Source organism: Lonchura striata, chromosome 9 (genome assembly GCF_046129695.1).
Source record: "Lonchura striata isolate bLonStr1 chromosome 9, bLonStr1.mat, whole genome shotgun sequence".
NCBI lineage: Eukaryota > Metazoa > Chordata > Aves > Passeriformes > Estrildidae > Lonchura > Lonchura striata.
This window is the reverse complement of record NC_134611.1, coordinates 2881373-2906177: the sequence shown is the minus strand read 5'-3', so window position 1 is coordinate 2906177 and position 24805 is coordinate 2881373. Positions and strand designations below refer to the sequence as shown.

The window sequence follows — 24805 nt, the reverse complement described above, 5'->3', positions numbered from 1 at the left end:
ACATCTGGATACAGTTGAGGCTGCTGAACAAGTCACCAATATTCCAAAAAATTGGGTAGTAGTAGTGAAAGAAGTATATACTATATCTATAGAGGTGTTCCGTCTTTCAGTCACTGTGAAATGTCCCTGACAGGCTTGTGCTTGCTATTGGAAGCTGTCACATTGCTTTAAAACAAAAACAAATGACCAAAAAGAAGAAATAACTGAGAAAGATTATATCTGTCCAAGCCTAGTTATTTACAGTCAATTGAATTTTTCCAAGACTTCTTTCAATAGATATTTGGCTAAATGATGCTTAATGAATTGTGTGGAACACATGGAGAGGAAAAAGAAAGTAACATAACTACTTTTCTTCTTTTTCTTTTCTGTAGAAGCCTTCTAATTAAGAAGTTGGTTGGTTTTTTTCTTTCCTCTGTGTTTATTCAGATTAGGAACAAAGGTTTCTACTACAGACTCTCACTGTTGTTGAGACCTTCTGGGAAGGTATTGGATGTGATATGAGCATTTGGATCAAAATGCCACAGTCTGTGAAGGGCTGAGCATTCTTTTTTTTTTCCTCTGTTCTGGTGCCCTTTGATACCAAGTGGTTCTCTCATAATTCACAAATATTGCCAGTCTCTGTGTTATTGGGATGTTTTGCTTTTTAGTAGCATGTAAAGTAAACAAAGGAAAAGGATTATTTGAGAGAAGGCACCACTTGGTAAATACTTCATGCCAGTTATGGGACAGTGACAGAGCCTTTTGGTTCTTTTTTGGGTGGGCCAAACCTCTGTCTGAGCCTGCCAAAACTGGTTTTACAAAGGGAGTCACAATTCAGGAACTGAGAGAAAAACAATGGGTCTATAGATTAAAAGTCAAACTCTCTTGAGGGAGAAAATTACAGCTGAGAAGATGTTTGGGGAAATAAATTTGATGAAGTCACCCATAAAATCACTTTCAACTGCCAGGTCCTGCTTGGGCCACTTCACAGGAAAACAGAGCTTTTGGTGGGATGGACAAACACCTCCATGGGGCTTCTTTTCACTCTTTGCCATCACAGACATTCTATCTCTGATCCCTCAGGTAGATGACAGCTTGTGTTTAACAGAACTAGTTCACCCTGTAAGAGGTACAGCTGTGTGGGATATGCAGTCAGAGGACAACTAATTGCTCTCCACTGGTTTTATTTTTCCTTAAAGAAGTGCTGCCTGTGCCATAATTAGCTGGAGCTGCTGGGCAGAGGCTCCTGCCCTGTGCTAGACTGCAGGCTGAGACCTGCTAAAACAGTGGTAAAACTTGTGAGCTTCTGGGGTTTAGAGCTGAGGTCTGAGGGAGCTGACTTGAAGATTAAAGGGATGAGAGAAATGTACATCTGTCATGTTCTTCAGCCACAATCTAGATGCTCAGAAGGGATCAAATCTTGTGTTCTTCCACATGAGTTTAATTCAGTGGGAATCACTCAGTTGTCCTCTGACTGCTTTAGTGTTTGGATGGGCAGAGGGCGTCTTTCCATGCCTATAGTCCTGTTTACTGTTCAAGGAAAAATCCAAGAAAATTGATGTTTTCCTCTCCTCAAGAAGCAGAACTTGGTAATTCTCATGCAGCTGAGATCTGTGGTAAAAGTGCTCAGGCACTCTAACCACAGGATGGTGTGAGACATGAGGTTTCTCCAAAATATGCAAACAGTTTTACACTGAAAAGCTTGATCAAAAGTGCCCCAGGAAATGTCTGTTTGGACAGAAATTCTTGTCACAATGACTGAAGCCCAAGAGACCTTTTCTGTGTTGTGAAATACACAGTGGGAGAGGCACACTTTGGACTTGAACCAGGAGAACACAGGGGTGCACGTTCCGTCTCTCTTCTGTCCACAAAGCCAAGTCCTCCACTTCCACAGCCTCACTCAATTAAAAGTATTTCCACTTTCCTCTGAAATACTTGGAGATTATCAACTTTTTAAAAAATTTGTCTTCCTTCTAATGCTTGCCTGGCCTCTTGTGTTTTGCTTCATCTTTGTGCCAGAATGGCAGAATGGTTCCCTTCTTCAGGAAATGCTTAACTCCCAAAAGAGGACCAGTTGTTTTTATGACAGCTTGAAGAGGGAAGTGGGATTTAAAAAGAAAAGAAAAAACAAGATCTGGATAAATATTTTCCAGTTGGTCTCACAGTCTAGGAAGCATGTTCAGACACTGTTTCATCAGTTCTTGGCTCTGCAAATCCCTTCTGGATGGTCTCACTCGTCCTCTTAGGCGATGAAAGGATGCTGAACCCCAGGAGAGCTGCATCCTCCTTTGGCTCTGCCCAGAGCCTTGGCTTCATGCAGAGCCTCCCCAAAGTGCATGGCAGGCTTTCTGCATGCCCCTGCAGCGTGGCTTTGGGGAGAGGGGCACAGATGGAGTGGCCAGTCAGCAGGAATAGCAGAGCTCTTCCCTGGTGTGCTGCGTGGGTCTTCTCAGGAGCAGCATGGGCTGGGTTTGGGTGTGAATGAGGTGCTTTTGGTGCATATCTGCTGATTTCTAACCACTCCTAGAGCCAAGCATTTGGAACCAGCATTTCCACTGGCATGTGCAAATCCTGAAGGTAAAAGGTCTTATACTCACTATTATTGTTGTTATTATTATTATTTACTACTTAAGAAATCTAAGAACATATTAATTTCTAGTAAATATGTTAGCTTGAGGAAGGAGAAGTGTTGTTCTCATAAAGTAACAACTTTGTCAGAGAACATGATATATTGAGAACATACCATGATATGGGCAGAAAGAAGATAAGGAAGGAGCTATGCAGACAAAGCTTTGGATCCAGGGTTGGGGGTGAGCAGCTGCACCTGTTCTTATTATTTCTGAGCAATACCAGTGACCGTTTCACGCTCTTGAGAATGGGTTTGTGAGGGAGTTCTCAGATAACATTTATTTCACTGTTGCTTATCTGGATCTCAGGGTGGTGTGTGTTTAATTGTAGACTGATGACAAAATAATCCTTCAGTAAAATGCCTTACCTATATCTTCCCTGGGTATCTCTGGTTTGGTTTGAGGGGGTGAGGGTAAACACTGGTTTCTTTTACTTAGTGTGTGTTTGGTTTTCACAATTGCTCTCTTGTTAATGTTTTTATAAAGATAGTTCTTCAGAATTCCTTCCTTCTCTTTTGTCACCTGGATAAAGATGTGTTTCTTCAGTCTTTTAATTTTAATGTCAAGCTTTCATTAATTTTATAGAGGATTTTTTGTGCCTTGAATAAGAGGATATTTTATATCCTTGCTTTTCCAGAAGTGCTTAGGTTTTTTTTATAATTCATTAAAGTAATTTGAACTCTATGTCCTCTTAAAGATCTTTATACTGTAGGTTTATTAAATTACATTTCATACATATTTCCATATAAGCTTATCTAGAGATTTGTATTTTCCCATTTGCAACTCAAAACCAAGGCAGTTCCCTGTTTAGTTTCTTTCAGCAATTCCCAAAATACAAAGCTGTTTCTTCCTGAGTAGGAATTTAGTCTTTATTACTCATTGGAGCAGCTTTTCTGTATTCATGTTTTTAAAACCACTTGCTGATTTTAGAAGCCCTTCTACTGACTCATGTTCCTCCACTCCCAAATCTCTTTTGCTCTTAAGTAGTTTATTTTTGGTCAGGTTTTTATTAGGGAAGTTTTACACAATTGAGCTTATTCATGTGTTCCCTTAAGTGCTGTGCAAATGCCTTGTGCTGTGAAACCTGATGTTGTTGTGGAAAGGTGTAGTCTTAGTGTTCAAAATCCTTCACCTTTAATTATCAGAGCAGATTCAAGCTGCTTGTACAAAATCCCTCATTGTATGAAGCTGTAGTTTTGTGTAGTTATAAATATGAAAATAGCACATTGCTGCCCAGTTTCTCTCTCTTTTTTAAACTGTAGTGTGGTCTCGTGGTAGCAGATGTTAACATAGTATATTTGAACTTACAGGGATCTGGGGATGCACAGGAAACATTTCTGGCATTTGACAGCTTTAAGCATCACTTAAACATCCCTCCCCACTACTTCCTTCTGCCTGGTTCATCCCAAGCATTGTAACGTTTAATGTGGGCTATAGGCTAATACTATGCAGCTGAATATTTATGAACACTACACAAGATAATTAGCTGTAATAGCTGAAGCCAATAAAATTATGCTTATCTGATTTTAATTCCACTTAATGGACAGTATCTCTATGCAAGTAGTTGCAGTCATTTCAGTGTTCACTGGTGACTTTCATGTATTTAATCCCCAGACCACTTTGTCAGAATCCAAAAATTCACATTCAGTGGGATGAATGAGGATGTTTATATTTGTAAGAGCTGTTTTCTGACTCATGAAATCATAGTAAGTGACTGGCAGGGTGTTATGTTCCTTTTTGCCATTTTTGTGGTTGGTATCCGTGGGACTGTCGGGGAGTTGTACTTTATGCTGCTTGTGCAGAGCCGTCTGACAGCTGGTGCATGCAGGAAAATTATCTGTGATTACCTTGATCATGAGAAATTATTGCGTGGGAATTATCTGAGGAGAGGGTAATCGTGTCCTGGAGACGTCTTGTCTCCTGTGTTTTCTTAGCAGGGAGAGAGGGGTTTGAAGAAATGCAGCTTTCTTAGAGGCAGCCAAAGAGTGGAAGTGTGGAGATTAGGAGAAAGGGCTCCTGGTGAAAAAAAACTCTGGGGTTTTGGTGGGAGAAGCTTTTCCTTTGATAACAGGCCAGACAAGGTCGAAAAGAGGTGGCTGGAGGAGGAAAAACAGTGTTTGCTTTCCAAAGGAGAAGCTGTATCTGGAGCAGGCGGATTTGGAGTCTTTGACAAAGCTCTGTGTTCCAGCTGTGGAGTCTCCAGAAAAAGAAACTTTGACTGTGAGACCCAATGGGGAAGGATGTCCTGGAGGGCAGTGGGAGATGCTCACAGCCCAGGGCTGGCTGTGGGATGTCAACACCTGCCCCACAGCCCAGGAGGGGCCCAGACTGGTCCTTGCCAATTCCCTTGAGGCTTGGGAAGTGTGAAAGAAACTGTGTTAGACTCTTCTCAAAATTCTGTGTTCCTCTTAAAGACAGGCCCAAATCGCAGCTGCCAGAGGGTACAGAAAAGGGAAGTGTACCCAGTGGCTCAGTTCCTGCTAAGCTTATTTGACACTGGAAATGGGAGCCTTAACTCTTCTTGACACACATACATTTGGGGCCTGTAGTGAGAGGGTAACTTCTGCCATGGTAAAATTTTCTTCAGGCAAAGCTCCCTGGTTTGCATTTCCACAAACGCTGCCCCTAATGGAACTTGGCGCGAGATGAAAATTGCCTGCGTGCTTACAAAACGAGCGCTTCTGAGGCACATTGACCCTTTTTTCCTTAAAATAACAAACCCAGAGGAAAGTATTTGGGTTTTAGGCCTTTGGTTTTTTTCCAAATAACGAATGGTGCAGATTTGCAGTGCTAACAGTATGTGATTTAGGACTCAAAGCAATGGCATTTTAGAAGTAAACATGTGCAATATTATCTCTGTGCACTTATTTATCCCATTACTTTGCTATACAGTTACTTGACTGCTTGCTTTAACTAATTAACTTTTATTATCATTTAGCCTTATGCTTGCTGTGGTGATACTTTCTCTGTGGTAGTTACTCAAGAGATTCTTTAGACTCTTCTGAAATAAATACTTCATAATCCTGTAAAACATCACTTGTTTAAAGGAAGCTGTTTACGTAAACAATAGACTAATGCATGAAACTCTTGACATGTTAGCATCAAAACCAACTGTCTCCTGAGTGGTTTTGCTCTTACTCTGAGGAAAGCTGAAGCTCGACATCTGGTCTTCTGTGGGCGAGAGAGCTTTTTACAAGTTACAGGACCGCTTCTTCAAATGAAGTTAAAAAATATTTCCTACAGAGAAGGTGATAGAAAAAAATTACCAAAATAGCTTCTTAAAAAAGCTCCTGTTTTAGAGAGTAGGCATTCCCAGTCTTTGCCTTGTGGGGAGTAAGCTGGTCATTTTAATCTGTGTATTTGGTATAGAAGATCTTTCTCAAAACATGGGAATTTAGTAACAAGTGATAGGATATGAGGTTAAGGTTTTAAACTGAAAGAGGGGGGGGGTTTGTTTCCATATTCAGAAGAGATTCTTCCCTGTGAGGGTGGTGAGGCTCTGGCACAGGGTGCCCAGAGAAGCTATGACTGCCTCATCCCTTGAAGCATCCATGGCCAGATCAAGCAAGGCTTGGAGCAACCTGATCTAGTCAAAGGTGTCCCTGCCCAATGATCTTTAAGGTCCCTTTCAATCCAAGCCATTCTGGGATTCTGTGGTACTGTGAAAAACCACTTGTCTGGAAACCGCTGCAGAGAGGAGCCAGATGAGTGACAGTGATGTGTGAGAACAGGAGTGAGCAAACCTACTGCTGCAGTCAAATGCATTTATTTGTGTCAGCTGTCACCACACATTGATGTCTATAGCTTAGAGACTTAGGGGATCAGAATTACGTGAGGTTTTTGAGGTTTGAATTCTAGTTCTTGAGATTTGTTTATTGTGCAAAGATCTCTGATTCTTTTTGCCCTCCCTTGCCAAAGACAAATTCCTCTTTCCAAAAGGTGCAAGAAAGTACTCTGTCAAGTCCAACGGCAAGTTGTAAGCAGACTTGCTTACTCATTTTATGTCTAACTTCAGATGCTTTTGCATGTTGTTTAGGTATTGAAGAGCTTTTGCATATCCCATATTCTGACTGTGCCCAAGTAAAATCCTCTGAGATTATCATATATTTCTGTGATGATAGTATGGTCAGAGTTTTAGCTGCATCTCACTCATCCCAAGATGAGTTGCTGCTGATTTTCTTCTACTTACACCTATGAATTTACAATCTATTTTCATAGAAAAAATGGTAGCCCTTTTGGTCTAGATACTCCTAAAAGCAATTTTCGTCTACTAGTCATTTAGTGACACAGACACTTTGGCAGGCAGGTTTGGCAGGTTTTGACACAGTGCTACAAAAAAATCTGCCAAACTCCAAACTCTTGCAGTGTGTCTCCATCTACCTTCTCTCTCCTATTAGTTCTGGCTGCTTTTGTACACAAGAAGAGGCTTTGTTGGCAGCACAGATCCAGTCAGTGCCACTGAGAGAATTGCCTGTGAAGGGAAGAAGGTGAACACACAAAGCCAAACAGCTCCCAGTTGCCTTCAGTTATCTCCACTCACGCAGTGCTTTTTTTATCATTACTGATGGGGTATTTTGGCTGTGTCCTGTATAAATAGCCTCTCTCAGTAACCACTTCCTCTGCCAGCTTTGTGAAGCACTGAATCCTTGCATGCCTGATGTACCGTGGTGCTGCTTTTGCAGGCTGGGCTGGCTGAGCGTGTGGTGCTCAGCAAGGGGAGGATTCTGGCTGCACTGTGGTTTATTTGTAGGTTTCCTGTGAGCCCTCCTGTAGCTGATAAAATGAGTGTGGTTCAAGCCACTGATGTCTTGTATGATAACCTATTCCTTTATTGAGATAGTACTTAAGTGATACTGAGACTTAATTGCGATGAAGTTTTGAAAACAAGTGGGGAGGAAAGGGATAAGTGTTCAGTCTTTTGTGGCAGAGACAAATCATTGTCTTGCTGTTGGTTTTCATTATTTCCAACCATGACTTCCACTCCTGCTTGCATATGCAACTGTCATGTGATAATTTGGTTCTTCTTTATGGTAAGACAGTGTTAGGGCTGACCTGTGTTGGTAAATGCCTTTCAGTCCAGAAGAGCTGGTTGACCAGCACAGGGCATCTAGGAAAGTATAGAGTACCCTGGCAGGGGGGCAGGTGAGGCACTTTTGCCTTTGTGGGGTTGGGTATCAAGAGGTATGTTTGTCTTTTATATGTCTTTTTTGTATCTTTTACTGTTACTACATAATGTCAAGAAAATGTCTGGGTCAGTCACCCTGGTACTTCAGCACAATCAGTTTGTGTGATTAGTACTAAGGAAAGAGCAAGCAACACACCAGGAAAAGGTGCTGCAAAGTTTTCTGCATCTTGGCCGTGCAGAGACAAATTCTGAAAAGCCCAAAATCTGGCTGGTGTCCTCCTAGACACAAGTGCTGGTGAACACAGGCCAGGGCTGGGGAGCTGGGACTGCTGTGGGGTCTGCTAATGATGTTGTCCCCCTCCTCACAGTGACATGTGGCTGCTGTGTTCACTGCTTTAGCTGTGCTAGCAAGGTGTTTTCAGCTGCTGTTCCCACAGCAGCAGGGAGGAGCCTGCCACAAAACCTGCCCAAGGAGCTCGTTATAATGGCTGTTCCTTAGTTCCTGCTTGGGTGTACTGTAAAAGGGGAAGACTTCTTTCCAGGAAATCTATTTTCCTTTCTTCATTGTGGAGTTTCTTTTGAGCTTTCTGCTGATGCTTCATGCCTATAAACAGAAGTGAAGGCCTTTAAATATAATTGTAAAATGCATTGTTATTTTTTCTAGGGAGAAATGACACGTGTGGAGCAGGAGTTTTGAGTTACTTTGACAAAAGACATGAATGGTTCAAACGTACTAATTGAAAAATTTCTGTTTGCACAGGAACCAAAACAATTTATTGGGTGCATATGTAGCATCTTGTAGAGCCAGCAGCCACAAAATCCAGGAGCCTGGCTGTGCTGTGCAGCATATGTACCCAGGCTTCTGACACCTTCCTACTGTTACTGTGGAAACTAGAATTTCCAACACAGCCCCGAAACAGGATTTTTATCTGCAAAAGGGGACAAGGTCTGCAGATGAGAAAGAAATACTCCTGTGTGGCATGAAGCCAGCTGGGGCACTAACTGTGCTGGATTTGCATGGTTGTGCTTGATGTGGAATTGCATGTTCAAATGGATGTTGATGTGCTTTTTGTAATTTTAATGGTAAAAACCCAGGTGGGTGTGTTGTAAATGCACTGAGACATATGGACCTAAGGAGACCTATCCTGAGGAGTGGAAGCTAGGGAATGCAAGGGGAAAAAAAAAAACAAAACATCCTTAGAGTCAGACATTTCTGAATTATCAGGTATGCAGAAGGGAAAAAGTGACAGCAGAGAGGCTCATCAGACTTCCTCCCTCCCCCAACAGGCCCAGCCTGAATTAAAAACACATACAGCAATCTCCACTCTGAATAACTTCTGCATGGCTATATAATTTCAAAGAGAAATGCTTTCAGGGTGATGATAGGTTTTGTCTACATCTGTAATGTCTCATTTGTCTTTGGATACCCAACAGCCTTCACTTTGTTTATTCAGAGCTAAGCAAACATGAAGCTGAATGTACTTTCCAATGATCAATGTAAATCAACGTGAAAAATGGAAATCATTATAAAACATACACACACATATATATTTAGTGAGGTTTGCTAGATTGATTGCTCCTAAACCTAGAGCTTGGCTGCTCTTACGTGCAGAGAATTCACAAAGAGACAGCCATAGCCCAGGGACAGTGAAGTGTGGTCACTGATGGATAAAATAAAATTCATGTCTGTTTGCATTTTAATGGATTTTAATCACATGAGAGTTTGGGGGGGAAAAAAATAGATTTTTTTTTTTCTTTCTTTTCATCATCATGCCTGAATGCTTCAGGGCTAATAAAAGTGGTCCCAGGTACTGAGATACGATTTTCAGTTCTTGGGCTCTTGTTAAAAAAGGCTTTTGCAAAGACAAGGGATGTGCACCATCATCATTAGTCACTGAGAGCAGGACAAATAGTACTGGTCTGTAGATGTGGCAAGGAAAACAGAGCTTGAAGGTTTTGGCAAAGTAGTGAGGGGGAAATGAGCAAGATGCCATAGATGGTTTTTATCACCAGAGATTTACAAAAATAAGCTTGGCATCCATCAGGGGTTGGGGGATAGGGTACCATGCAGCTCTAACCATGTGGAAGCAGCACCATCTGTCTCTGGCAAACTAAAAACTCTTGAAAAAAGGGAGTTGTTCCTTAGTCTTTCTCTCCTTGGTGCTGCCTCTCATCTGTTTGCCATTCCTGCTGTCTGTGACATGATCTTCATACGTATTTTAAACGTTCTTGCTTTGTGCTGCTGGCAGGGACCAGCTCTGCCCAGTTCACCACTCCTTCCTGCTGGCCCTGCTGCTGCTGCCTCATTCCTGCTTTGTCAGCTGCTTGCTTCCTCTGGAACTCCATCCCTCCAGTTCCATATTGGGTGAGATTTGTCCCTCTACCTCCAAAAATAATTTGTTGTTCAGGAACACCATTGCTTAGGCAGCTAAGCCAGGTATTTTGTGCTAATACTGTCACTAAAAAAAAAAAAAAAAAAAAAAAAAAGAAGAAAAAAAAGGGAAGAAAAAAAGAGGAGCAGAGTTTGTGTAAAATGCTAAGATGTTTTATGAAGGACACAAAATAGAGAAGCTCAAGGTTTTTGCCCCGGATTTTCTTTTGTTATGTCACTAAGTGGGATGTTTGTGTCTGTTTATACTCTGATTTCATGTGTGTTTTGAAATCTCATTGTACTCAGTGGTGGAAAATTGGCTGCTTAAGTAAAGGCATGTTGAGGACAGCTCTCTACAGTAGCTGGAAGGAAATGCTTCTTAAACGTATTGTCCAAGTTGGTTCTAGTTAATAGTCTCCTGGGTATGTGAACTTTCCTTGGCTTCTCCACCCATCTTCTGGCAGCAAACAGAATTCTTAGCATTTCAGTTTAAAAATAAAATAATTAATAAAAATCTATGCTGCCGTTCTAAGCTTTTTCCCAATAGGAGTGAAATGTACTTCAGTAATAACTCATTAAATCACTTGTGTGGGTTGATTATTCCTACTGGGGAGGGGATCCCCACAAAACAGCAACATAAAGCAAATCTCTTCAAAATATTATAATTATTGTATTTCTAGAAAAATATCCTCTCTCTTTCCCCCTGGTCTGGTTGGGTTTACTGTTATGAGATGCAATTGCTCAGCAGGACTGCTAATTAGATGTTACCAGGCCTGCTTCTGCAAGGTTGTGACCTATAAATTTCTGTTTAGCATTGCTGTAGGACAGGCATTTTCTCTCCACTGGTTATTATTTATCCTTGCTGAGTTCATGTGTTCGCCTTCTAGGATTTTGGAGAGGAGTACTTTTCAGATAGAAGGGGGTTTGGATTTGCCCTGAGAGCTTTGTGCTGTCACTTTGCAAAGCAGACAGAAGGGAGGACATTTGGGAACAAGGGCATGTTTGTGCTTAGGCATTAGATGTAAATATAAATTAAAACATAATTTTAAATACAAATTTTTTGGTATAAAAATCTGTCTTGAAAATGCAAATCAGCTAAAAAGCAGTTTAATGAAGAACAAAGGTTTGGCCTTCACAAGCTTAATATTTTACAAGTTTTGAGGAACAGAGCAGGAGTAAGGAGGAAGAAAGTGAGAAGGTGAGGGCTGAAGGATAGTGAGTGTTTGGGGTGAGGATGTGGCCTTTATTTGTCAGAGCCTAAGCTACTGGAAGGAGAAGGAAGCATTAAGTAGAGGGAAAACCCAGCTGAAGAATACCTGAAATACTGCACCCTACCTCCAGATCCTTTTAATTAGCCAGCCCATCCTCAAAGGATACATTAATCATGCTGCTTGGGGTTTGCCAAAAGCGTGGGGAACCTGCTCCACCTGTTCAGGAGCCTGGAGCTCAGCATGGCAAAAATGTCCAAAGCAAGCTGGCCTGCAAGAAACACCCTTCCCCTGGCACAGGGTTAGCTCAGCACTTGCAATTCTCTGCCTGGCACTGTTACTTCTTCCTGTGTTGCCTCTTTCTTTCACAGCTGGTTTCCCACTGCACAGAATCCCAAAATGGTTTGGGTCGGATGGGATCTTAAAGATCCTCCAGTCCCAATCCTCTGTCCTCTGCAAGGACATCTTCCTCTAGACTGGATTGCTCCAAGCCCTGTCCAGCCTGGTTTTTCAAACTTCCACACAGCTTTTCTGGGCAGACTGAGTAAGAAGAAAGAAATCACCCACTCTATTCTGAAATTTTGGAACAAAATGAAACTTGATTTGCCAATCCTGATGCTGTATGCAGCAAAGCACTGTGTCAGGAGGCTCCTGAGCCTTGATGCCAGCCTGCAGCTCAGTGTCCTCCTTTGACCATCTTGGTGGTGACCTCCTTATGCTTAACCAAAGGGGATTTTTCTTCCCAAGCCAGCTTCCCTCCCTAAGCCAGGTGTGATAGCTGGGTTAAATTACACAGGGTAACCAACCTCACACAACCTTTAACTGAAGGTTAAAGGGTAGAGCTGATGAAAGAGGTACTACAGGTCATTGTCACACTGCATTAAATGTGGGATTCAGGTTATCTGCCACAAGACATCTCTTGGCATTATTCTAAATATGGCTCAGGATCCCCATTGCAGTCTCCTTCCTCTAAAGTTTTGTGCCGTTGTGATTAAATGATGAAAAAAGTCCCCTCTTTTGAACATTAGTGTTGTTTTACTGAGATACAGGAAGACTTTTTAGATGTTAATGAGGAAAATGGAATGAGGAGCTTTCTGGTGCTTTTGTTTTTAAGTAGGTCAAATCAACAAATTTGTGTGTAATAACCTGGTGGTTCCAAGTTCTTCTGAAAACATTTTGAAGATGCCAGAAGGAAGCAGAATGGGTCTGTCTAAATAGCAGGGGGAGTACTACAGGGCTTCTTGTACATTATATTTCAACCCCTTGACGGGGTCCCTTACTAAGTCATTTGTTTTAAGTGGTTAAAATACAAAAGCTAACTTTAGCCTATATGCCTGAATGACCTGGTTAATATGCAAAAACATGCACATTTTTGCAGCAGATTTTAGTGTCCTGTGAATTGTCCCTTTGACAAGGGAAATAAACTCCCCTCTATGAAACATCAGCAGTGCTCACAAGTCCTGTTTTCCCCATAGTCTGTTGTGGCAAGAAAAAACCCAAACCCAAAAGAAGCACCTAATTGCTTGTGTGTCTACCCAGAAATATTCAAGAAACATTCAGACTGAAAGTAGCTAAAATTGTACATCAGCAACTGGCTGTGCAGTGGTGGCGGGGTGAGCAAGTATTCAAAGCATCATGTGAGATCTTTGTGGAGGATTGTTTTATACATTATTCTTTGTTTTTACCTTGTTGTTTCTTGTCATGAACACCACCACACACAGGGAGGGTTGGTTTGAGATAACATTGGGTGGGTTTCGAGGTGGGGAGTTCAGCAATCCTGCTGTTGCTCTGGGAAATGAAGTTTATAGAGTGACATCAGTGACAATGAAAATACCTGCTTTTTGGAAATAAAGCCAGAGGTGAAAGCTTCTAAAAGAGACAGCCTGCATGGTGTAGTTCAGGCTGCACTGAAAGACAGCCTGTTTGGTTTTCAGTTGTTCATCTGGAACTCGTTGTGGGCACTATCTCATCGCCTGCCCTGTTCCTGTGGCTCTTGTCTCTGCAGAAATGCTTCTGTACCTTTGTACTTCCCATACCTCCCTCCTTGACAGGAAAAGCACAAGGGTCCTGCTCTTTTGAAAGTGGCCTGTGACAGATGAATGTCATCTGGCTGATGCCTTCTTGGCAAGGGTGGGGGTAAAGCACTCTGTGAACTTTAGTGTTGGTGCTTTTGCCAAGCTCTGTGCACTGCTTTTGCCACATGTCTTTTAATTCTGACCCTGAGTACATTGGTGCATTTTTGTATGTGTGTACCAAAAATGCTTGCAAGAACTGAGCAGCTTTTGCTTTTAAATTGTTTTGTTGGTTGTTTTTTTTTGTTTTGTTTTTCTTTTATTTGGTGTATTTTTTTTTTTTTTGGGGGGGGGGGTTGTGGTTGTGGTGTTATTTGGTTTTTTTTTTTTGCAGGGCTGCCTTGAGCCAAGGTCCTTTTAAAGTTCGGGAGGTTTTTTCTTTTGTTCTCTTCCTACACTGCTGCAAAAAATAAAGAATGAAGAGGGAACAGCCCAGTCTGGATGCCTGGTTCTGAAGAGGCTGTGAGATGGAGATTAGGGGTTGGTGAGAGCAAGCACTGCAGAGGACAGAACAAGGTGAAGGGCATAGAGCTGGATAAGAAAAGGACCATGCATAAATTAGGAGGAAAAACTGCAGACTTTTTTTTCTCCCACGAATAATTAACTTTTCTGCTATTCTCCATTTTCTGCCTTCTAAACCACTCAGAAAGCCTCTTCTTGCTTTGGAGAGAAGTGTCACTTGAGAACCTTCTCAGAACTTGGCAGCTATGTAATAGGGGCATGTAATCTTTTATAATCCTCTCTACAGGTCTGTAATAACCATTTCTGTTTTGAGATTCCAAAGTATTTTGTAGGCCAAGTGGGAATTTAACTGTGAGAGAAAAATGTACTTAATATTCAGGAGCAAAGATGAGTGGTCCTGGGCAGGGAACGAGACCTGAATAAGAAGGGAAGGAAACCTGCTTGAGTATTGAAGGAAGGGTCACAGCAATGGCTTCAAGCAACTGCAGGTTATTTGAAATCTTTGTTATCCTGGGAATTAAATTGTTTTTTCACAGGGACAGCAGCTTCTGTGGTGGTGATGTCATGAGATTTGCGAGGCTGCACAATGAGCCCCTTGTTTGCAGGCACACAGGGAGGCTGGCCCCAGCACAGGGCGCACCTGCGTGTTCTGCAAGGTCCCCACCTTGATGGGGTTGTGATTTCTGGCTCCACTTGTTGAGCCACCGAGTGCATGGTGATTGCCTGATTGGAAGTTGCTGGCACTGATCCATCTGAGAAGGTGCTGATGCTTCTGCCAGGCACATCTTGCAGGCTGTGTCCCCTGAACCAGGCTGGGCACAGCCCAGGAGGACGGGGACAGAGAGCAAGGTGCAGCCGAGGGAGGTGAGGATCAATTACCCTTTGTAAGTTTAACATTTAGCAATCGGCTATGAAGCAAGTAAGAAGCTTAGGGGAGCTCAGTAGTATTCAAGCTAATTGGTAGCTTTAAACTGCTATTAAGAGCTCCCACACCTTTCGCTCAGTGACAGCAAGCTGGTGCAACTTTCTGCTTTCTAGTCAGAATTACCCTGCCAGGCCAATGTGTGCTTTATGCCTAATTTTTGCCTCTGCCGTTAGCTCCTTAGCTCTCATTTTTTAGGACTTTGCAAGAAAGCTTGAGACTGTTGGCACACTCAGCATCTGCTCACTAAACTAGTCGTAAGATTTTAAGACTTGCGGTTTCTTTTTTGGAACAGCTCCATAATTTTTCCTTTTGAAAATAAAATCTCGTTGAAAACTGCTTACATGGTTGTGGCCTAACTGAATTTGTGCTCTCGAGCTTCTGCAGAGCCTTTGGGTACCAGGGAACACTGAGGCCTTTTAGGAAGTGTCAGAGGTTGAGGGTGGCAAATGTATTAGCACAGGCCTTGGGAAAGGTTTGGGTTTGGAATTGCGTGTGTTACTGGGAAGTGAGAAGGGAAATCTTGGCTGATCTCTGCCATAGTCTTAGCCCTGGTGTGAAAACTCCTGAGCTGCAGATAGGCAGAGTGGTGACGTTGCAAGAACAGGGCAGATGTATGGACTTGGGCCCAGGGGAAGTTGGCAGAGCTGTCTGGGAGCTCAGCTGCAGGAGTGAGGCTGCTGTACCTTGCTCGCTGGCGGCTGACTCTTGTACAAACAAGTCAGATCTCTCCTCGGGAAGGAATTGAAGGGGTGGGAATGATGTCAGCGAGAGATGCCATCCTGCTGGGAGATGCCAGGCTTGTTGAACAGTAGCATTCTGTATTTTGTCTCCTGCTGGTTGCAGAGGAGACAGCCCTTGGCTGCTAAAGCATTCACTCATCTGATGGTTTATTCCTCCCCACTTAAAAATTGCTCCTGACGTGTTTTTTCTTAGTGCAGAAAATCCGTAGGAAATCTAAGAATCTGGCTGGCAGCTCTGGTAGTGGACAAAACGTGGATTCTCACTCTGAGTTTTAAAGGTTACTTTTTCCTCCTTGGTGTCAAGGTGAGACTGCTGCATGTGAGAAATTCTGAGCAGCAAGGTGACCCTTCTCCCACCCTATCACACATCTCGGCAAAGCTTCCCAGCAGCTGCTGGGGAAAAGCTATGCCTTTAGCTGAGGGCAGAAGAGACAGACTGTCCTTATTCAGAAGAAGGGAAAATCCTTCAAACCTCACCTGTAAGCAGTGAACAGCAGATACCTTCAGACTTCCCATCTCTAAATTTTAAGACATTTTTTCTCCCAGAGCTGACACATACTGATGGTAGAGAAATGGAAGCACACACAAGAAGCACAAAAATTGCCAGAGTCACATTTCTTTGAGGATATAGGGCATGAAAACTGCACCTGACTGAGCAGTTTTTACTCTAATCTCCCTGTGGCTCATGAGATTCTTCACTGGGAGAGTGGAAAACCGGTCTTGAGACTGTGTCTGATCACTGCCACTCAATAAAAAAGCAGTGGAAAGTTAATAGGTTAGATTGGCAAGATTTGCCTGTACTAGAAAAATTAAAGATCTTGTGAAGAACATGTTACAATGCCAAATACATCAGAATCAGAGAAAGTCATGGCACTGGTCATGGCTTCTGCCAGCTTCTAAAATACTGTTTTCACCTACTTAAACCTTTTATGACTTTATTCTGTGCAGAATGGATTTTCCAGGTAGTGTTCTGGCTGTAAGCGGTTGGCGTGAGAGCTTCTGAGATCTCTGAAACCTGATGGTTTGACTAAGCCTTTTTTACCTCCTACCCAGGGTATTAGATTTCCATCTAAGAATTGGGTTATCATTGCATGCAGCTGCTGGAGGAGAGCAACTGGATTCAACTGAATTGAGAGCTGCTCATTGCATGTGGACTGGACTTTGTTGAGTGTGGCTATTATATGTAACGGGAAGAATTCACACCAGATACTTACCTCTGTAATAACATCCTACATGAATGGCATGCCTCTCATCCCAAAGGATCTGCTCACACTTTCTACACTTAAAATGCCACCTGCTGCACCAGGGATCTGTTGCTGACCACGAAAATGTAGGCACCTCTTAGCTGAAATGGAGCCATACCACAGAGTGATTTAGAGGGGCAAGTGAGCACTGCTGGATCTCACAGTAGCTATGAGAAGTTTCCTAGAAAGGAAGCCCACATTGTGCTTTGAAACAAAATGGCAAAATTAGTGGTGTTGTTTCTAATATGTGCCTGTCACATTTCTAAGTACATTGTGATTCAGAGAAAAATGTATCAACCCTGAGAGCATCATGTTTTCTCTGTAGCATGGGAGTATTTGCATTGCCACACACAGTATATGCTTAATTTTCCTGGTATTATACCATGAGATTGTATTTTCTGTGTTGGGGCAGTGTGGTAGTTGTCTGTACAAACCTGGAGGAGGAGTGTCCCTCCCTCTTCCAAGTGAATTTGGGCATCATTATAGGTTTCTCTTTGAACAGTTGTTTCTGATGGTGTCTGTTTGCACTTTTCTGGCCTGGGTTGGATCAGAAACCATTGCACGTGGCTGGGGGTTGGTTTGAGAAATAAGAAATACAAACAAAAGCTCTGCATATCAGCATGAGAGAAAACAGAAGTTGCCTTGGTTGTGCTTTCCCTAGCACCCCCTCAGTGGCTGACCTCTCTCATCCTCTGCCCTGTGCAGATGTTGAGAGATTGCCCCTCTTGCAGCTGGGCCAGGAGTGCTCCAATGCCTGTGCAGATCTTCACCTGAGCATCAACATCTGTCTGAACTAGGTGCACATCCCCACCCAGATGTGTGTCACAGAGCTGCTGTTGCTGTTTATTTTCACTCACATGAGTGACTTGTTTTGCAGAAATCCTGCCTTGTTCCAAGATTTGAGGGAATGGAGCATGTTGAGACACTGTGTATTTCCTTTTCTGCCACATCTTTCCCTTTAATCCCTTTGTGAGCTTTGAGATGATGGAAGTTCAGTGGAAGGACTTGTAGTTGTTATTTCTCTTTGAAGCTTCCTGTCAGTAGTAAGGCTTGTTTCAGCTTGCTTTATCAAGGTTGGAACTGATGATTATTCAAACTGGACTGTGTGGTCATGCACAGCTGGGTAGGCTGAGGTTCTGACAAGCTCTCAGATGACAGCACTTACCTAAAACACTTTTCTTTCATCCTGTCTCTATGGTAAGTACATAAAACACTATGGAAACATTGACACTGGGCAAGCAGACCTGTTGTCAAAAGGTGTTAGGGCTCCTACTAATCTGTCTTCAGGGGAAAAAAATTCCTCCCAGCATACAAACTTGGCCACAACATTAGTTACTCAGCTGCTTGGCAGCTCCTTATTGGAAATACTAGGAACAGAATACAGACCCTAATAAAGTGGAGGAAAATTTGGCACGTACTTCGGTTAGCCCTTGATTTCACCATAGGAATTGTGCAGTTCAGAAAAAGGAGCTTTGAGACGTGCCAAGGGTGCTCTTGTCATCACTGGGATGGAGGGTTATTTCTGTGTTTTTATTGATGGTAAGTAGAGAGTGCTTTTTGGCAGAGACTGAAGGCATGAATTTGCCTTTAATGTAGTTTTATTGGCTTGGTTTCTGGTAATTCTGTCCTTTTCACTAGCTCTGAGGAGAGAAGATGCCTCTTTTCTGGTTGTAGGAGAGCTGTTGGGGACTAAAAGACACTGAAGCACCCATTATCTCTTGGAAATAATTTTATGATTCTGCCCATTGCCTGCTTTTTGGAAAATACTCTCCACTCATGAACACATTTGAAATTTTAAGGAAAATAATCGTTGCATGTTTGCAATGGAAGCTTTCAGAAATGTTCCCATCTGATAGAACTGCTCTGCTCCATAAATACTACTAAACTGCCATGAGTTTTCCTGAGATGTCTTAACTCTGTCTGTGGGGATTAGCTTGGCACTGGCTGCTGCTGCTTTCCATGTTTCCTCGCCCTGTACCACTCAACACTTCTGTTGTTGATATGTGATTATGGAATCACTGCCCCTCTATTTTTCCCTTATTTAAAAATAAGCCCTGTACTTCAAGAATAATAAGGTACAAGTTGTCATCTGACTGAAAGAAAGGGAGCTTTGTGGATATTTATAACATGGCTAGTGGCATTTCAGAGCCCTGAGGAAAAACAACACAGTTTCCAGTCTTCAGCAATGTCCGATGTGGCAGAAGGCAGTGGCAGGGATGTACCAAGAAGGGGATTTTTTCCAAGCTGTTACTTAACTGATATTAGCATTTGAAGGCGCATAAGGCCTGACCTTTAATCCTATGTTTAGACTTGCTGATCTGCTTACTTGAATGCCTCATTGTAGTGCTGCAGAATGAAGGGATTGCACCAGACCCAAGAGAAATCTTCTGTCACCAGAACTTGCCTATTTAGGTGTGTGGCTGCCTGAGCCCATCCCACATGTAACATCTGCAAACTCAGAGCTTTCAGATGCACCTCTCTGATCTCTTCTCTAGCTCCTGTCTAAAGTTGCATTTACCAGTGAGGGATCATTCATCTCCAAAGCTCAAGCCTTGCTGTGTGAGCTGACAGAGAGTAGCCCCACAGTTAAAAAGGACAATCCTGACCTGCACTCGTTCCCAAAAGATTCAGTGTTCCTCATTACACGTGGACTTTTTGAAATTCACTTCTATAGCAATTCAAAGCATGGTGCTTAATTAGTTTTATGGGGCTCTAGTGGAAGAGGTTGGTGGGTTTTATTGCATGCATGTGAAAAGCTGGAGCCAAGAATGTAAAATGAAAACCGAAGATGAAGAGCACCGGAAAGCAGAACAGGGTTTGTGAGGCGACCAAGCGTGTATGTGATACTGTGCAAAGTCCCAGAGAGTCTTCTGTCTAAACTGGTAACATACTTCAGTATAAATTTTGAAGTCACAGCTGTTGTGAGAGGCTCCAAAGATATCAGCCATGCAGGAGGGCGAGCTGAGAAATAATTTAAATAGGTGAGACTGATGCACCAAAGCTACTCTGGGGTGCTTGTTGCTGTGAGTTTTCTGGGAACACGCGTTCCACATCCGTGGAGTTTGCCACGTGCTCTCAGCATCAGCCTGAGGGGAGGACTGGAGTTATGGGGTCCAGTGCTCTGGAAAACCAGCCTGCTGAAGAGAGCACATGGTCAGGCTTGCAGGGGTGCTGGGCTGTGCCCCGACTTGTGTTCAAAAGGATGCAAACACAAAATGTTACCACTGTGGTGTTCTCTAGGGGTGACTGACAGCTCCAGACACGGACATGGCATGTCACTCTGCCAGCAGCCTGTGGAAAGCTGTTCTGACGTAGCCAACCCACTTGGCAACAGAGCCATGGCTGGCTCACAGTGCCTGATGACTCAGTTAAGTCCTGGAGTTGTTATTGCAGTGGAAGAAGTCGTTCTGTTCTTTAATTCCTTTGTGCAGCCCATGGATCAGTCGGATGGTATCCTGCCAAGGCCTGTAGTTAGAAGAAATTATAACACAAAGATCTTTTGGGGCTGGGCAAGTCGTGACTGTAGATTCTGCGTTGGAGCTGACGGCCCAGGAGGGTTTTCTTTTGCCATCAGAAAGTTTACCAGCAGTTCCAAATGCAGCTTCCTTGGTTACTGCTCAGTGCAGCAGCTGGAGGCACTCACTGCCAGCCCACCCACATCAGCAGGACAGAGCACGCACGCCTTCATCCTTTTTTCCCCCTGCTGATTTATCACGTGCTTTCCTTATCCAGGAGACCAGATCACCAGAGCTCTCATCTTCCCATTTCTGTTGCAGACTCATACCAGAAGCTCATGGCTTCGTCCTTCTCCTCTACTCTCTGTCAGGTTTGTCATGCTTAGGCAGAGGTAGGGCTCATGTGCTGCTTGGGAAGCCAGGGTCATAGCAGGAGCACCAGTGGTTTTATTTTACATCTGGTTTGGTTTTTGGTTGGACACCGTGATAAATGTGAGTTGCAGTTATGCCAAAAATCTACCTGGAGGGTTCATGTCTGTAAAATGGACTAATACATAACTTGTGGTAGAGTCTGTTGTGCCCTGGGAGTTTGCACAAATGCACTTTTGCTTCACAGAGCTTATGGTGGTTTCCCTTAATTATCTTTATGCTTAAATAGAGTTTTGGGCAATTTTGAGACACACAGGATTTGTTGTCACTCTCACAAACTGAGTTGTATCAGAAGTAACAGTGTGTAATCTGATTCTGCATCTCAGCTTCTTCCCTGAATTATTTTACCTGTTTAAGAGCACAAAGGTGCCCTTCTTTGTTATTCAGAGCAGTAGGAGCCATGCAGCCCTCTCCTTTTTCTTGCTTAAAGGTTGCCTGTTCCAAGCACTTTGCTGAACAATCACAAAACTCCTGATGCAATATGAGGCTGAAAAAGGCACTGAAAGCCATCTTCCAAGTCTGGCTCTAGAAGCTGACACATCCCTTGCAATGCAGAGGCAAAGCTGCAGGAAGAGAGCATGAAGATGCTGCAGGAGAAGAGCATGGAGATGCTGCAGCGTTTTTGATAAAGAGGGGGCAGGAGCAGGGTTTGCAAGGAGGGAAGCAGGTTGGAGGGGTTCCTTAGTCTTTGGGCTGGCTCTCCCTGGAAGGTGCTGGGTGATTGAGGATTCGCTGGCCTCTAGTGGTGATGCTGGGGAGAAGCTACGAGAAGCAGCTGTGTTATCTCTGTGCATGCTGCTAGGTGTGCTAAAAGGCAGGTAGTGCTACAAAACATTTCGGGTTTCAACACTCACTTCACTCCTGAAACAGCTCAAGGAGGTCCTGAACTCCTGTGCAGGAAGTCCCTTGATTTTTGCAGTGTCTGTTTTAGACCCTTGGGACCTGAGGGATTTACAGTGTCTACACTGAGAATGGGTGATTTTTTAGATCACTGTAAGCAAATTTTATAGAACCAGAGTGCAAGAGAAAAATGAAACTTAATCTTATAAAGCAATCAGAAGTTAATAGCAAAACTTTGTAAAGAGATGAATCATAGAATCCTAGAAGGGTTTGGGTTGGAAGGGACCTTGTTGTGACAGGCACAATGTCATATACAGCTCAATTGTGAGAAACTTGTGGGAAATTGATTTCAAAATAAATTTTAATAGATCAGGACCGGAAACCAAACAAGATGTGTTATGGTTTGGTTTGTTGTTTTTTGGGGGGTGGTTTGGGGTTTTTTTTCAAGTATGAGTTTTTGTCGCTGTAGTGTCTGTGGCTAAATGAAAATGCACAATTTCATCAAGTAGGTTCCCCAACAAAAGGTGCTAGTAAGCTCTTCTCAATTAAATGCCCATCCCTTTGAATTTTTCCTTCCCTTCTTCAAGCCTGCCTTCCTTGATCCCTGTCTTCCTATATCTCTCTATCCTTAGTCTCAAATAATCCACTTTATTAAGATTCAGAGTACATTTAGGGCCTTACCCCTTTGAGAAAGGAGTGGAAGGAAGATTAAGTTTTCATAAGAGCTTTTGGTTTTTTCAATATATTTCAGCCTTTGACAAAGACATTCATATTCATCTCTGGTATTGCCATTTCTGTAAGCCATGCTATAAGTAAATAAATATTCGTAGCATATGGGTGCCTCCCAGGACTCCCATTTCACCTTTTAAAATGCTGAAACAGACCCCACTCAGCACAGAGTGCAGTTTTGGTTCAGATCTCACTGCAGAACTGTGAAAGCAAAGAAGGTGGTTAATGCCACGTGCTAACGATGTTGTGGTTTTCTGTTGCCAGATGTGAAAGGACCACCCACCCACAGACTGTCCTGTGGCCAGTCCCCCTACACTGAGATGACAACATGGGAGAGGAAATACTGCATTCTGACAGACAGCCAGCTGGTGCTGCTCAACAGGGAGAAGGAGGTGAGACAAGCTCGTGTTGGTGCCTCAGTATCTGCCCTTTGGCTCTTATTGGTAAGAGGAGAGGGCAGCTTTCTTCATCTCCCCTTTACTTCGCTCACAAATCCTTTGAAACGTGCAACAGGTCAAAGGGAATTTAAAAAGAAATTCTTTACTGCCAGATTGATGAGACACTGGAACAGGCTGCCCAGGGAGGTTGTAGATGTCCAAGGCCAAGCTGGATAAGGATTGAGCAACCTGGTTTGGTGGGAGGTGTCCCTGCCCATAGCAGGGAATTGGGATAAGGTGATCTTTAAGGTCCCTTCCAAGCCCTTCCCATTCCATGAAAAGGGGAGCTAAGCTATCCTGTGTGTGAATGGGGTGGTGCACACAGTTATAATCCAGCTGGCACAGAAAAGGTGACAGCAGCCAAAGTTCAAACTCCCTCCTGGAGTTCTGCAGCCTGTGTTTGTCTGCCACCGTGTCTTCCTATGTTACTACTTCTTTTAATGGTAGGTAGAGCCACCACAGGTGTGTAAACCTGCCTCTTGATGTCAGTGCAGGCATAACGATAGGGAAAAGTGAAGGCTTTTTATCCATGAGTTTTAGTCTAATACCACAGTTTCTTATATTTGGCAATGATCCCAATTTTTGTGGTTTTTCTTGATTCTTTTGAAGCTTCTGTATACGGCTGTTACAGCCTGAGAGTGAGACCTGTTTCTGGTGTGGAACAAAATATTAGTCAGCTGTCCTCAGGTTTATTTGCAATGAAATATTGCCTTGCATAGGGAGAGTGGGAGGAAATGGTTTAGAGAAGGACTTGAGTTATTAGAAGGGACCAGCTTTAATGCTGATGTGTGGGAGAGGTGATCAAACGCAGGCAAAATGGAAGGCCCATTTAATGGTATTTGTTTACTATGTAATTCCTTTTCTAGTCTGACAGGACTGACACCTGAGGAATTGAAGTATACACTAAAGAAATTTAAGGAGATGTGAGAATCATTTCTAAAACAGTCCTGTACCAGCATAGCTGGACAAAAGGATACATCTCATTAGGAAATGTAATTGAAACAACACTGGCTTGTATCACAAATAGTTACCTGAAGGTGGTAATCATGCACTTAGGAGGTCTTATTTCTCCTACCACAGACAGCTGAAAGTATTTTGCTGGGAGTAATATGAGGCTTTTGACTAGATTCTGAGGAGTAAATGTGTGAAGTCCAATGTATCACATCATTATATTCTATGTTTAAATACACTCTGGTTTTTGTCAGAAGCTGAGGAAATTCCATATAGACTATAGAGGGCCTGAGGCTTAAGTGTAGCAATAACCTCAGTAGTGTAAACAGTAGTGTAGATTCTTGCAGTGTGCTTTCAAAGGGATCTTCCTGCCCTACCACGATGGGAAATAGCTTCTTTTGGGAAATGCTGCTCGCAGATGGGCCAAGCAGACATGCCTTTGGTGCAGGTGTGACTCCACATGCTGATAATGGGATTTGTTTCAGAAGCCTGTAGCTCGAGTCAGATTTGCCATTCTGATTTTCAAGTAATTTGTGACTACTGTGAAATGAAAGGAAAAAGGGAACTCTTTGCAGAGCCATGGGTGTTCAGTAGGAAAATAAGGGGTTGGTTTAGTCTGGCTTCTGAGTCTGGACACACAGTCCCCTACAGAAACACACAACATTTAGAGCTGCCAGTCCGGAGAGAGACATGGAACTGATACTCTGGATTTACACTTTCTTATAATTTTTCTGAGCTAGGAGTATCCCTTTACAATCTTCCTGAGAAAAGGGAGGGGAGGCAACACAGTTAAATTTTTCTTGGCAAGTCATTCAGAGTTGAAAGAGGCTTCATGAAATGTGATCCAGAAACAGGAGTGCACAAAGGCCTAAGGCAGCAGTGGGGCGAGATGCTTGTTAAGAGCATGATGATGGAAAAGTCTGTATAAGGGGAATCATAAAAAGATCCTGGGTGGGACCACAAGTGCAGGGAGCCTAAGCAAAGACCAGGTGAACAAAGAAGAGGGAGGTTACTTTAAGAAAAAAATGAAGATTATGTTCAGAGTAAAATTATTGGAAAGGTGCTGCTGGAGGAAGCGTTTTGTTGACTCAAACTAGGTGATAGGCAGGAGGGGCAGGAGAGATTCCTGCTCTGAACATGGTCATTACTGATAGAACGAGCAGGGCAGAATTCCTTTGGGGTGCTGAGGAGGATCTTGGAAACAATGCTCA

At 43.0% G+C, this 24805-nt stretch overlaps 1 protein-coding gene across 5 annotated transcripts in view; it reads left to right on the top strand.

The window, feature by feature from the left end:
• The window catches only part of RASAL2 (RAS protein activator like 2), a 162572-nt gene that overhangs the window by 58748 nt on the left and 79019 nt on the right, over positions 1-24805 (top strand). For all 5 annotated transcript variants that reach the window (XM_021545899.3, XM_021545896.3, XM_077785289.1 and 2 more), the window contains one exon: positions 22471-22598. In XM_021545899.3, coding sequence (XP_021401574.1) covers positions 22471-22598 — 128 coding nt within the window. The remainder of the gene's footprint in view (positions 1-22470; positions 22599-24805) is intronic.